Here is a 15613-nt window from a genome sequence, read left to right on the forward strand (position 1 = left end):
AATAAATTTAAGTATTACCGGAAAGTAATCAGTCTGCAGTATACAATTGAAATCCGAAATTCTTTTCATCTAAATAGACTTGGGTACAATAAAAATTTTCCCAAAAATAAACTTTAAACTTTGTAATGTGATAAGTATTCATATCAGTTAATCGTACTTTTTGCAAATGTTTTAAAATCTTTCATTAATCACTATCTTCTTATATTTGACAGATTTGCAGGAAAATCAGCAAAGATGACGACTTTTATAGGATATTTATTTAAAAAAGTGAGCATCATTAGTTTGATCTTTGATTTAAGCAAGCCAGATATTTCTGAATCATCTTGCCTGCAATACACACTGCCAAAACCTATAAAACAGGGAGAAAAAAAACGTAATTTTTGGTAAAAAAAAGTAACGTTTAATAATAGGTAATGTTTAACGTTTACGATTCTAAACCATCAATACCTACACTACCGATCATAAGTTTAAGGACACCCCCAAAAACATGACAAATTTGTTATGTTCATATCTCTGTCATGTTACGTCCAATTTTCGTTCTCTTTAGATCATTTGAAAGGTATTGAATGGAACTTTTCTGGTAGGCAAATTGTTCAATATAATTTTCAAATTTTGTGTACTAAAAGTTCACCCAAAGTTGCAATATTTTTCAAAATTTACTCTGAAGAATCGTGACTGATTTTCTCGGAATTGGGTTGGCCTAATTTTGAAATAAAAGTAGTAGTAGAACACTTATGCTATACCATTCATACCATTCAAATAACCTTTGGAGATCGAAATTACGTTAAATAAGAGATCATTGAACAAAACATATTTGCATGGTTTTTTGGGGGTGTCCTTAAACTTATGATCGGTAGTGTAATTTTAGGTAATCGATGCTTACCGATAATTTAGGTACCCCATAAAAAATTTGATTTTGAGTTTTCTTCTTTAACTTAATTTTACCTAGCCCCACGGAAGCCCGTGATGAGTGAAAGGAACTCAATTTTGGGTACTTTTTTCTTACCGTGTACACTAGTTATTTTTGTCAACATATTCGTTAATGTATTAAGTCGAATACCGCCGGGACCGACAGCCATAGATTTTATCTATTGTAAAATCCGGCAATTGTATGTTTTTTAATCGGTGTTTATTTTAGTGTACATATTAATATACAGACGATGTCGGTTTAGCTAGTGATTATAAAATAGTGGCAGTTAGACTAAGTGAGTGCAACTTTATTATTAAATGTCATTACAACCTGGTAAGTTGGTATTAATAGTTTTGTTTTTTTTTTTTAATCTTACAATGGCAATAATGTGGAGTACTTGGCGTAATAATTATGTTCTCTGAGCACAACGATATTTTTTTTCGATCCCATTTACTTCCATCTCAATTTTTAATCTTGATTGAAGCAAAATGATCACTTCACTGTTTGACACAAAACTAACAAACTGACAGCTCGTTCCCATATGAAGTACCATCGAGGAACGCTAAGATGGTGATTTTTGCACATCACACTTATTTAAAGTAGTTCCAGTGCTTCAAAATTGATGAAATTTTGAATTTCGATTCCATTTGTAATGCAGATTACGAATATGCAATTACCCCAATACCCCTAAAGAACCCAATTTAATTACCCGATTAATTAGTGTATTTCATCTGGTTTCATCAATTTCATAAGCCGATTTAACAGTTGACTTAATCTTTTCCATCATACAAACAACTGAATGAACCGATTAACCATTCTATTTCATTTGGTTTCATCAATTTCGTATGCTGATTTATTTATCGACTTAATCTGTTTCCATCGTAGAAACAATTTAATAAATTGATCAACCAGTATATTTCGTCTGGTTTCATAGAATCCCTGCTACAACTCTGTCATCCTACTAATCGAGGATTTGGTCGCTTCTGGTTGACTAATTTCCTATGTTTTCGACTACCGATTTAGTGTGCTGACGCGTCGGCAACCTCCCCTTAAGCAGTCCCATAAGAGTCGATGCAACAATTTATAAATACGTCGGTTTCATAGTCGGTCGATCTTACCGACGGGAACCGATTTAGTCGAAAGGAAAATCGGGAGGATTCTTTATGGGGTATGTGCACTTTTGTTCGATTAACGCTATTTTTACCAACTTTTAGGTATTCCTGTCTTAGCGTGTGGGATTCATTATGTTTCTGATTGCAGACAGGGCTGGCAAATGTAATTTTCAATGAAAGATCTCACGCGATATTTACATAAATACTTCTGTCACTATCATCGGATCAGAAAATGATGATAGAGATTTTCTTCAAAATCTCATCGAAGTTTTTGTCACGTGACAGTGTTGTGTTCGTCGTAATTACTAGCTTATTTATAGCTATTGATGTTACTAGTTCCGAGTAAATCTTAATAATATAATCACTCTACCGATTACATACGGTTACTTACCTTACCAATCAGGCTAAGACCTTGTTGTCCTCTGCTGTCCGAAGAAGTCATCTCCACTCTACGCGATCCATGGCCAAACTTCGCCGTAGCCTGCGAAGGGTCCGCAGGTCACCTTCTACTTGGTCGATCCACCTTGCCCGCTGCGCGCCTCTTCTTCTTGTTCCTGTTGGGTCGCTTTCTAGAACCATTTTCAGTGGGTCGTCGTGCGGCATTCTTACGACGTGCCCAGCCTACCGTAGTCACCCAATTTTTGCAGTGTGGACGACAGCTGGTGCAAATCGTGGTTCATTCGCCTCCTCCACGTTCCGTCATCCATCTGCACTCCACCGTAGATGGTACGCAACACCTTCCGTTCGAAAACACCAAGGGTGCGTTGGTCCTCCACGAGCATAGTCCAGGTCTCGTGGTCGTAAAGGACCACCGGTCTAATCAGCGTCTTGAAGACAGTCAACTTCGTGCGTCTTTGAATTTCTCTGCTGGTATCATTTTCGGCGGTCACCAGTGAGCCCAAATACACGAACTCATCGACCACCTCGATTTCGTCACCATCAATCTGAACTCGGGGTGGGAGGCTAACATTGTCTTCCCTAGAACCTCTTCCTTTCATGTATTTTGTCTTTGATGCGTTGATGGCACGTCCAATCCGCCTAGCTTCAGCCTTCAGTCTGATGTACGTTTCCCCCATCGTCTCAAAGTTCCGTGCCATGATGTCAATGTCATCGGCGAAGCCAAGAAGCTGGGTGAACTTCCTGAAGATCGTGCCACTCGTGTCTATCCTAGTTCTTCTGATCACACCTTCTAACGCGAAGTTGAATAGCAGACACGAGAGTCCATCACCTTGCCGTAACCCCCTACGAGATTCAAAGGAACTCGAGAGTGTCCCCGATACTCGAACAACGCACATCACTCTATCCATCGTCGCCTTGATCAATCGCGTCAGTTTATCCGGAAATCCGTACTCGTGCATAATCTGCCATAGCTGATCTAGATCGATTGTGTCGTATGCGGATTTGAAATCGATGAACAAATGATGTGTGAGGCACGTTGTATTCGCGGCATTTCTGCAGAACCTGCCGAATCGCGAAAATTTGGTCCGTGGTAGCGCAGGCACCCATGAATCCCGCCTGGTATTGCCCCACGAACTCTCTTGCAAATTGTGACAGGCGGCGGCATAGAATTTGGGAGAGTACCTTGTAGGCGGCGCTCAGCGGAGTGATCGCGCGGAAGTTGCAGCAATCCAACTTGTCGCCCTTTTTGTAGATTGGGCATACGACTCCTTCCATCCACTCCTCCTGTAATATCTCCTCCTCCCAAATCTTGGCAATTACCCAGTGTAGCGCTCTAGCCAGTACTTCACCACCGTATTTTAATAGCTCAATTGGCAGTTGATCTACACCAGTTGCTTTGTTGTTCTTGAGCCGACCGCTCTCCTCCTCAACTTCTTGAAGAGCCTGTCGTCTTCTGCGCGTGCTCCAAGGTCTGTTGCCGTGCCACCTTTGTTTTCTGCTGCTTCACCGTTGAGGTGCTCGTCATAGTACTGCTTCCACCTCTCAATCACCTCACACTCGTTCGTGAGAAGGTTACCGTAGAACTTCCGTGTGTCGTTTACGCGGTACAGATTTTCCATCGCCTCGTGATCTCGGTCTTTCTGCTGACGCTTCTTCCTTCGGAAAACCGAGCATTGTCTGTTCCGCGCTTTTGTCTATATCGCTCCACATTCAATCTCGTGCGGTGTTGCAGCATTCTCGCCCGTGCTGCATTCTTCTCCTCTACTAACAGTTTACATTCGCCGTCAAACCAGTCATTTCTTCGGTCCGGGATTGCAGTACCTAGTTCCGCTGCAGCAGTACTACCTATGGCGGAACGGATTTCCCTCCAGCCATCTTCAAGAGAAGCTGCGCCAAGCTGCTCTTCCGTGGGTTGTGCAACTTCCAGCTGCTGCGCGTAGTCCTGGGCAACTCCGGCGTCCCGTAGTTGTTCAATGTTGGGTCGCGGCGTTCGACTTCGACGTGTGTTATGCACCTTCGAGAGTTTTGAGCGCATGCATACTGCAACAATGTTCGCACTGCGGTACGTGCGGACGTTGATAATGTCGGAGAAGAATTTCCCGTCGATTAGAACGTGATCGATTTGGTTTTTTGTGTGTTGGTCAGGTGATCTCCAGGTGGCTTCGTGGATATTCTTGCGGAGGGAAACGGTACTTCTGGCCCGATTGCCGGTCTATACATTGCCTCCCATCCAACCTGAGCGTTCATGTCGCCGATGACGACTTTGACGTCCCGTTGCGAACAGCCGTCGTACACCTGCTCCAGCTGCGCATAGAACGCTTCTTTCTCATCGTCGGGTCTCCCTTCGTGTGGGCAGTGCACGTTGATGATACTGTAGTTGAAGAAACGGCCCTTAATTCTCAACTTGCACATCCTCGCGTTGATCGGCTGCCAACCAATCACGCGTTGGCGCATCTTACCCAGCACTACAAAGCCGGTTCCCAGCTCGTTGGTGGTGCCACAGCTCTGGTAAAAAAATAGCCGCTTGATGCCCACTTTTCCATACCTTCCATACCTGTAGTTCGTCATAGATTAACCTATCGCAGCCCGGGAGGCCGAGCGATTTGCAGTTCCATGTTCCGAGTTTCCAATCGTAGTCCTTATTTCGTCGCGTAGGTCTGTGCCGATTGTTCCGATCCGTATTTCTTTCTTTAGTATTTGCAACATTACATACGTTGCTTGCTTTAATTCATCCAAATCAGTTAGAAATGTTGATGTCAAAACCACATAAGAATTATTCTCATGAGTGCTTGTCATTGTCACATGACGGCCGTGATATTTACCAGCTCTGGTTGCAGGCACATGACGTTGAGGTTTCGGCTTCAGCCGTGGAGCCAAACCAGCCGATAACCCCAACAACCAATTGAGTGCAGCTCTTTCCGTTGCTTTTCTATCTGGAAGGAAAGTGCACCCAGCAAGACATTTTCTTACTATTTTCGATACGGGCAGTCCGATCAATCTTGTTAAACGATCCGCAGTACCCAGTATTGGGAATTTTCCGCTTTGTGCTTACGCTGTCATCCCAGCTCGTGTCGCTTATGGTACTCATTCCAAGAAGTTGAATTTTTATGTTGTTCCAGATCGATTCGTGATCCATCCTGTTTTGCTGGGACGTGAATTTGTGAAGGCTTTTGGTATTATCCTATTCAATACACAATCAAGTCAGTATAAAATTGAAGTAAAGAACAACAAGGAAATCTGTTACATTGTGTGCATGATTTATTTCGAGAAGGAAGAGCTAGAGTTCTCAACTGTTGCCCCTTATGTTCGTCTTATTTTTGCAATGACCAGTGTAATGACACTGTTTAAGATTCCTCTCTTCCTATCACTCCAAAATTGGACCCCAATCACAAACGACAGTTGTTGACTGTTATTAAAGAAAATTACCTGGACACTACCAGAATTCCGGAAAAAGAACATTCATATGAAATGAGGTATAGATTGACGTCTGACAGTCCCATCAGTTATGGCCCAAGACGAGGTCAGTGGGATTTTTCTGAGGCATAAAAATCACTGGTCACGTCTTCCAAAAAACAACAACAACAACTTTTGGTCAAATGTTAACACTGTGTGTGTGTGTGTGATTTTTTTAAATTTTGTTTTGTTTATTTTTTTTTCTTCAAAGATTATCACCATATCTACATCTGAAAATCATCCCAGAAAATCCTTGTTCCATTCCAATCGTTCCTTTTTCATCTCAACGCATCCCACTCTACTTTACCACAGAGAACAGACGTTCAAGTTCGGTCAGAAACTTGTGTAAAGTTAAGTGGAAACGTCGCCGTTACGTAGCGCAAGTATCTTCTGTACCAAGTACCTCTATAAATTTATCACTTTTGACCCATTTGGCACTAGTATCGATAAATTATCTGTTGAAAATTGCCACTTGGCGCTACCAGAACTTAATGTCTAGTGTAAGTTTTGCAACGCCAGCGCCATCATGTTGTCAAAGAGGGTTTTTAAGTGGGGAGGTCGCCGTTAGTGCTGCTTAAGTCAAATAGGAATCTTTACACAAGTTTTTAGAGAAATTTAGTTCGAGCCTCAACGTCTGTTCTCTGTGACTTTACCTAACCAATCAGGCTAAGGCCTTGATGTCCTCTGCTGTCCGAAGAAGTCGTCTCCACTCTACTCGCCTCGTAGTCTGCAGGTTGCCTTCAACTTGGCTGATCCACCTTGCCCGCTGCGCGCCTCTTCTTCTAGTTCCTGTTGGGTCGCTTTCGAAAACCATTTGCACTGGGTCGTCATCCGCCATCCAGCCAAATATATCATATTAACAATATGATCCATTCATGCCTTTTCCAAATAGTGCAATGGCGACCCGCAAAATATTGCTTCACGCACCATCTAGCGTTGAAAAAGGTCAGCAACAATCATTCAATTACAATCGAGGGGTGCGAATATATCACTTATTACAGAAGTAAGAGTCAAATTATTTTCAATAATTACATTGCGTATATTACTTTAAAATTTGTCTGACATGTCACTGTTGTCATCAAATAAAATAAAATGCTGAAATACATTCATTTGAAATATTAAACAAATGTTCATTTGGTTTACCCCTCGTGACGATAAACAAATACATTGGTAGCCTTTTTGGCCACAGAGGTGCTTTTATCGCTAAAAATTCGGTTCGCCAGCTAAACGAAAGAGTGGATCATATTGTTAATATAATATATTTGATCCAGCCCACTGTAGTTGCCCAATTTTTGCAATGTGGACGATGGATGGTTCTCCTAGCAGCTGGTCCAATTCGTGGTTCATTCGCCTCCTCCACGTTCCGTCATCCATCTTCACTAGATGGTACGCAACACCTTTCGTTCGAAAACACCAAGGGCGCGTTGATCCTCCACGAGTATAGTCCAGGTCTCGTTCTACGGTCACGAGTCTAATCAGCGTCTTGTAGATAGTCAACTTCGTGCGGCGGGAATTTTATTCGACCGGAGCGTCCGCAGGCGTCCAAAGTAGGAACGATTCCCTGCCATAATGCGTCTTTGAATTTCTCTGCTGGTACCCTTTTCGGCGATCACCATTGAGCCCACCCAAGTAACACCAATTCATATAATTATATTGAGTAAACTTCATTACAACCAAAATCTATCGTACAAAGGTTACATAAACTGCTATAGAACATGTTGCTTGGGCAAATACACGAACTCGTCGACCACCTCTATTTCGTCACCGTCAATATGAACTCGGGGTGGGAGGCTAAAATTGTCTTCCCTAAATCCTCTTCCTCTCATGTATTTCGTCTTCGATGCGTTGATGACAAGTCCAATCCGCCTAGCGTAACGTTTATGTGCTACGATTTATTAAAAAATGTCAAATGCGCCTGAGCCTTACATATGTACATCTCATTGAGGGATGATCAGTAGGCCGATTTGACAGCACATCACGCCCCAGTTGCCAGTATTCTTGATATGTTGTCTTCGTTGATGGCTTGCTATGATTGGGAAAAAAAAATCAATATTACGGAAGAAAACAATTCAATGAGGGGAGGGGTATTAGTGAATGTGCCATGTTTTGTTACCGGGGAAGTAAGGAGTGTAAAAGTGGTCTCTTATGCGTTATGTAATTTGTGAACAGACCCTTAAATTTATAAAATTCTGCTTCCAATTATGCATGCACACTAATCGAGTCAGTACGGTTTTACTGAGTTTTTGAATTACGGAACTGTTCGGTAAAAGTTTAAAAATCTGTGGAAAATTTATTAATGAGAAAATTTGTTCTGAACTTGTAAATATTTAGTTTTGATAACCCCATTTAATGGTAGAAAATAAAGTTGGTCGTTTTCATTCATTCCTTACGGATAACGGTCATTTGAATTTTTACCGACTTTTTCAGCAATTCAAAAACCCAGTAAAAAATACTGACTCCTGTAAAAAAAAAATCTTAGTGTGTGGTCTCTTAGCTGTCACCCAATTTTGGAAGAAATCAACCAACATATCTTATGAAAATCACTTTATTCGATTGTATGGCTCATGGGCGTCTCGATGAGTCTCATCGTCGCCCACTGGTCACCCACCATAGCCGGTCGAACTCCGGACGAAGCTAGAACAGCACTACCGTTCATACTGGCGACAACGCTCTGATGAGACAACGAAACCCTACCCCAAGCTCCTCCCCTGATCCTATCCTTCGAAAATGTACCCTTCTAACCTCGAGTAAGCCGCGAGTAATCGGCCCAACTCCTACTAGACATAGAATTAAGTGAATCTTGTTACACACAGTGAACAATGAATTATCGGCTCCGTAAAGCTAACGCGATTGAGCCTTCCAAATAAACGAACTAGATAAAAAAAAATGGCTCATGGTATCATCGTTGTCATAGGTCAAAACCAAATGGATTAAACTGAAGCCGGCAAACCACAGCCTCACAAGGTAAAATCAAACATGTATTGGTGACCTTCTATCTAAACTGGTAAACCGATTTCATTCATACTAAATTACCATGCAAAAAGAAGATCATTATCTCACGCTCTATCGTCAGCATCAAATGTGCTGAGTAATTTTTAAGATACATGACGTCATTATTCATACATTTGAAGCGTACAGTAATCCCTCCATTTATGTGGTGGGTGATACCGTCTACCCACCGCTGTTTCTAGGCTGTCCTGCAAACAGTCCCGCTGATTTTTTGTAAGTGATTTTTGTCAATCATAGACAAGTTATTTACAGAAAATCAGCTCGCTACTACCAACCGCATAAATGTAGAGATTACTGTACCTCAATTTTTCGGCAAACTTTCGTCTGCCGAATCAACCACGCTAGCCATAGTTGGGTCATTACCTTCGTTACGTCCAGATCATTAAAGATGGGTGTTCTAACGTTTTGTGCGTTGGTGCTTTTGACGATCGGTGCTAACCATTTGGAAGCTGCTCGTATTCTAGGTATATTTCCAACACCGTCAAAATCACATTGGATACTGGGATCAGCACTTTTGAAGGAACTCGCTCTCGATGGACATGAGGTAAGATGAATGAACTGGAGGAAAATTAAAACCGTTTCTTGACTTTTTTACTATTTACCAGGTAACCGACTTGAGTCCGTTTAAACTTTCAAATCCACCGGCAAACTACCATCACGTAGAAATAGAAATTGATCATGAATTTTTCAACGGTGAGTAGTTCTTTGATACAAGGAATTTTCAAATAGAACAACGTCATTTCTTTTACAGGGAAAATAGAACAACTGTTCTCGGATACCGAAAAGTCTCAAGTTCGAAAAATGATTGAAATGTACACCGCAGTCAACTATTTTTCCAACAGCACACTCTCATCACCTGCAGTGAAACGACTGCTTCAATCTAATCAGCAATTCGATTTAGTTATCTTGGAAATCTTCCTCGACCATGCCCTACTTGGCTTTGCGGAACATTTCGGCTGTCCTGTTATCGGTACAACTACACACGGAGTGCTTGAGTGGATTAACTCGCTAGTTGGAACTCCACAACCGCTGTCGTACGTACCTCACGTCCACATTGGATTCTCTAATCCAATGAACTTCTGGCAAAGACTAGCCAATGTTCTGTTTACTATCGTTGATGAAGCTATGTTATCTGTGCTAGTGTATCCAGAGCAGGACAGAATCTACAGGGAAGCCTTTCCAAATGCTAAGCGATCGCTTAGCGAGATGAAGAAACACGCAGTATCATTGATACTAGTAAATAACCACTTTAGTCTGAGCTATCCTCGGCCCTACGTTCCGAATATGATCGAAATCGGGGGATTTCATGTGAACCGGAAAGTCAATCCCTTGCCTGAGGTATGATGAATGAAACATCAAATTTAGCTCATTATTAAAATGCATCAAACATTCCAGAACATCCGCAGCTTCATCGAGAACTCCACCGATGGAGTAATCTACTTCTCGATGGGTTCGAATCTAAAGCCATCGCAGATGGGCAAGCAGAAACAGGAAGCTCTACTCCGGGCGTTTTCCAAGGTGAAGCAAAATATTATCTGGAAATGGGACGATGAAGGCTTGGAACTTGACCGCAGCAAGTACCTGATCGCCAAGTGGCTTCCCCAGGACGACATTCTAGCGCATCCAAATGTGAAGCTCTTCATCACCCATGGTGGTTTTCTGAGCTGTACGGAATCAATCCATCATGGCAAACCCATCGTAGGGATTCCCATTTTTGGCGATCAGCAAATGAATATGGCTCAAGCAGCGCGATCCGGGTGGGGCGTTGCCGTCGAATTCAAAGATTTCAATGAGAAATCCATCAGCGATGCTTTGAATGAAGTACTCGATAATGACAAGTACGTATATAGCTTAGATGTTGATTTTTCCAGAACACAACCCTTTTCCTTCATTCTCCAGATACACGAAGTCAGTACAGACCATTTCAAAACGCTTGCGTGATCAGCCACTGCCGCCGATGGACATGGCAAAGTACTGGGTTAATTACGTCCTCCGTCATGACGGTGCGGAACATCTCAAATCACCGGGACAGCACCTAAGCTTCGTTCAGTATCACAATATCGATGTTTATCTCTTCATTCTGACAGTGGTCGCAATATTGCTTGTGCTTCCAATCACAGCTGTTAAAGCCGGTTACAAACGGGTTGTTAAAAGCAAACCTAGTGTGAGCCGCAAAGGCAAGAAAAAAATGAATTGATAAGAGAAAAAAATATTATGCGGAAGCGTTTAAGTAGAGAATGACTGTTACTGATAAAGTGAAGACTTTCCTAAGCTGCGGAATCAGTAAATAAAGTACTGACCTAGATCAAGCTGCACGTTTGAAAACGAATTTTCATTTGTAGACGGTATTTTAACTGTCCATAAAAGCATAACAGTCCCATATGGATTTTTTTTATCAGAAATGGTGTATCCATTAGAACTGGATTTTAAACTCTGCATTAAAAGACCCATGATTTGTTCAGAAAATACCAAAACTTAGTTGTCCCATTCATAAGAGTCTAAGGATGAATAAATTTTCAACATCGTTTTCTCGGCTTGCTGTTTTTCCAGATGGAGCTGATATGCTTTCATGGGCAGTTAAGGACTGTATCGAAAATAATTTGTAAACAAATGTTTTCTGACAAATCCGTAAACAAAAAAATTTGTCTTTGACTGTCTTCTTGCTCTTCCGAAGTTCCCGCTCCACCAGGCGCAGCTCCGGACAGTTTGGCGGATTCATGTCCTTTGGAACAAAATGGACAGAATTGGCCTCATACCACTCCAGGACACTTTTAGAATAGTGGCATGATGCCAAATCTGGCCAGAATAGCGGAGATTCGTCGTGCTGCTGCAAGAACGGCAAAAGGCGCTTCTCGAGGCACTCAGATTTGTAGATCTCGCCATTTACTGTGCCCTTTGTCACGAAAGGCTCACTCCTCAGTCCGCAAGAGCAGATGGCCTGCCAAATGGGATATTTGGAGGCGAACTTCGACATTTTCTTCTTCTTAAATTTGTCGTCCACATCGAACTTGCTCTGGCCGGTGAAAAACTCCAACCCCGGAATTTGCTTAAAATCGGCTTTTATATACGTTTCGTCGTCCATCACACAGCAGCCATATTTTGTCAGCATCTTCTCGTAGAGCTTCCGTGCCCGAGTTTTAGCCGTCGATTGTTGCCGCTCATCGCGGTTTGGGAAGTTCTGTACCTTGTATGTATGTAGTCCAGCTCTCTTCTTTGCATTCTGGACGTAGCTCTGCGACATGCCGATCTTTTTAGCCAAATCACGGCTTGAGACGTTGGGATTTGCTTTAATCATCCGCTTCACCTATCCCTCCGTCTTTTTGTTCTCCGGTCCCGGTTTTCTTCCAGCTCCTTTGCCGTGGTCCAACGTCAACCGCTCCTGGAACCGCTTCAACACTCTGGAGACGGTTGAATGGTGAATGTTCAACATTTTTCCCAACTGCCGGTGCGACAGGTCAGGAAATTCCAGGTGTTTGGAAAGAATTTGTTCTCTCAACTCGCGTTGGTTCACCTCCATTTTCGTTGAATCGAAAAACACGACTTCGAGTTTGACAGCATGTACACAATACACATCAATGAGAAAGTGTGCAAAATTTGATTGATTTTTACCCAATGGTAAAAAAGTTATGCCCTGTTGAATGTGTCGCAATAATTTCGTGTTCGCCCTTTAAGAGCATTCACTCAATGCAAGACCAGACTCAGCTACCGCAGCAACAGCAGCAGCATCAACAGAACCAGCATCATCCTGGACCTCAATTCTACAAGAACTTCCGCCTGCCACGAAAAAGCATAGACAGTAACCTACACACTTGGATTTTTTTCGCCGAGATGGGCGCCACCGAGCAGCTCTGCATTTTATTTTGCTGGATCTCAGTGTAAAACTTGCCGAGATTCAGCTAATAAACGAAAATTTTGCCGAGATCTCAGCTAACAAACATATTTTTTGCTGAATTTCCAGAAAAATAAAATGCTGAGCTGCTCGGTGGTGCCCATCTCTGCAAAAAAAATCTAAGTGTACACACTAAGTTTTTTTTCACCGAATCTCGACAAAACAATTGCCGAGATGGGCACCACTGAGTGCTCGGCAACCATATCGGCAAACAGAAAATTTTCCGGGGATCTCGGCAATCATAAAATTCATGGTTGTCAATTTTTGCCGAAAATCTCAGTAAACAAAATTACTGATTTCTGCTCAGTAAGCAAAAACGTTTGCCACTAGGCAGACGAGCTCCTTTTTAATCACCGAGTTGCTGTTATTACCATGTAGTCATATTAACAAATAAAACGATTGACGAATCTTGAATGTGGATGGGCCTGAGATTAGACTCATGATGTTCTGCTCAGTAAGCAAAAACGGTTGCTCTAAGGCCACTGAGCCCCTCATATCACATAATACCGTTGCTCAAATTTGTGTATCCATTCAAACCCGGAACCAATGACAACAACGAGTTTCGCAAAATACACGATACACAAGCGATTTTACCATAAATCTCTTTGATATGTAAGGACCTGGGACCGCGTTTTTCTGCTCAGTAAGCAGGCCACTGTAACCGACGATCTTTCAAATCCGAAAACTAATAACTACGAAAAAGTACTTAGGCTTTCATTAAGTTCCACTTTCACGCGACGTTCAATGACAGGGTCCTATCCAGGATTACATCTGAAAAATCCAAATCTGGCCAACGCCCACCCTAAACCTAAACCTGTTCTAATCCACCTGAAATGACTAACGAATGGAAGACTTTGACTACCCAGCCATGCAATAGTCTCATTCCGTGCCTTATGGCAACTTGATGATTCTATTGCGCTCATCTTTTGGCACCACCCAGGGGAGACTTGGTCCTGTACCCAATGCTTAACTTATCTCCATTCCACTCAGTTACTCGCAATTTCTTGTGATATAGTGGGCGGAATATTATTATATGAGACAATTCAATGCAGACGTCTTTCCAAATTTGGCAGATCGACAGGTAATCGGTGAGTTACCACGATAGTTGCTATTCAACAACTCGACAACGTCCCATCGTCAACGCCTGCTATGAGAATTTTCCATTGCAGACGCCAACGAAATGACGTCATCGAGCTATCGATCAACTACCCTGGTTATCGCCTGGTACCTTATAGCACGATGCTAGGAGGCGAACCGGAAGAATCGATGAGCTACCTCTCCCCCGGTTGGGAAAAAGTGACAGCTATATTATCAAAATTCGGCAATGGATGAGGTCAATACCGAAATCTCAGTAAACGTAATTGCTGATTTCGATATTATCTCTATTTACTGATGGGCTCAGTGAATAACTTTCCGAATTTTGGTTAAAATAAATTGATTGCCGGCATTTCGGTAAATGTTTTTGATTAATCTCGGAAAAAATATGTTGGTTGCCAAAATATCAGCAAAATTATTAATTACCGTGGACCAGTATTTTTTTTTGCCGAGCTCGTGAATCTGTTTTAAGTGTGTAGATTTCGGAGATGCTAATAAAACACGTAGCCAGCAACCCCGGTACCGGTTACTCCAACCGTGCCAATTTTGAACGAATGGTTTTGCGGGAGAAATTTAAAGTTCGGTTGGGAAATGGAACAAAACTTTTCATATGGTTTTTAAAATTTCAAAAATTGCTCGATTTTTAACAAATCTGGGACTAATGATAGTGAAGAACAACTTTATTAAATACCGTAAATGGATTCGAATTTTTTTTTTTTTTTTTTTTTGGTTTCGGCCTAGTGTTCCGCGCATACCTACAAGGTTATATAGTCCAAGTAACATTTAACGTTTTATGAAATACTACAAGGCTACTATAAAACAACATTCATAAAACCCTGGTCAAGGTAGCTTTGCATTTATTGAATCCACCAAAACCTCATTAAGGCTAGAATCTGTCTAGTTGGCCCACCCCGAAGAAGGTTTTAAAGGGCATATTTTTTGGAGGCACTTTAAGATTGATTTGTTGCAAAAAGGTTATACGACGAACGCAGTGAGAACCATTTGAAATCCATATCAGCGTTACCAGATTGTTTTAAAGTTTATCGGTATCGAAGGTATTAAAAAATCGGTATTTATCGGTATTTACTATTTAATTAATGTTATATTTTTGCCGTTTTTGAAAGCAATTTTTTTTTAACAATGGTGACGACTGGGAATTAAGGGGAATTGCTTTGTTAAATGGCTTTCTCATTCTTAAAACACTCTTTCATTTTTTAATTTAATTTTTTAAATTATCGTTGTCCTCAAATGGTGATCGAAATTGTGACCAAGTCATTAAATGAAACCAAAATATGGTAAATCAGCCACAACAACGACTAAACTATTGAAAATAACGACAAACAATATTTTCCCTTGAAAAAGGCCACAACCCATGATCGAAATGTCGAGGAGATTACATCGTAGTCGTTGCAGTGTTTTAAGACTGAGAAAGCCGTTAATCAAAGCAAAGATTTTGCTTTTGAACTTTGATCGGAAAATTCCGGAGGAAAACTCCGTGGAATGTTTGAACATCCAGAGAAAGACGAAAAAAGCAGTCCTGGATGAAGTTTCGCAAATCGGAAGTAAATTTCCAGAAGTAGACATTTCCTGGGAAAGTTCAGAAGAAGCTCGGAAAAAGCTTCCAATAGAAGTCGAACAAAAAAAACCTTTGGCTTATGGTAAAACTTCCAGAAGAAGACGAAAGAAATTTCTGGGAAAATTTATTGAACTTCCTGGAGAAGACGAAAGAAACTTCCTGGAGACGCT

At 41.6% G+C, this 15613-nt stretch overlaps 1 protein-coding gene across 1 annotated transcript; it reads left to right on the forward strand.

Moving 5' to 3' along the window:
- The first annotated feature begins 9243 nt into the window (after positions 1-9243).
- LOC135714456 (UDP-glycosyltransferase UGT5-like) lies at positions 9244-11095 on the forward strand. Its single transcript, XM_065237839.1, has 5 exons — positions 9244-9427; positions 9489-9576; positions 9635-10221; positions 10279-10721; positions 10783-11095. The coding sequence occupies exons 1-5, from the start codon at positions 9272-9274 to the stop codon at positions 11078-11080; spliced, it is 1572 nt and encodes a 523-aa protein (XP_065093911.1). The 5' UTR covers positions 9244-9271; the 3' UTR covers positions 11081-11095.
- The last annotated feature ends 4518 nt before the right edge of the window (positions 11096-15613 follow it).

The sequence above is a fragment of the Ochlerotatus camptorhynchus genome, unplaced genomic scaffold, assembly GCF_037179485.1.
Source record: "Ochlerotatus camptorhynchus isolate MF236.1 unplaced genomic scaffold, CSIRO-AGI_Acam_v1.1 ptg000044l, whole genome shotgun sequence".
Taxonomy (NCBI): domain Eukaryota; kingdom Metazoa; phylum Arthropoda; class Insecta; order Diptera; family Culicidae; genus Ochlerotatus; species Ochlerotatus camptorhynchus.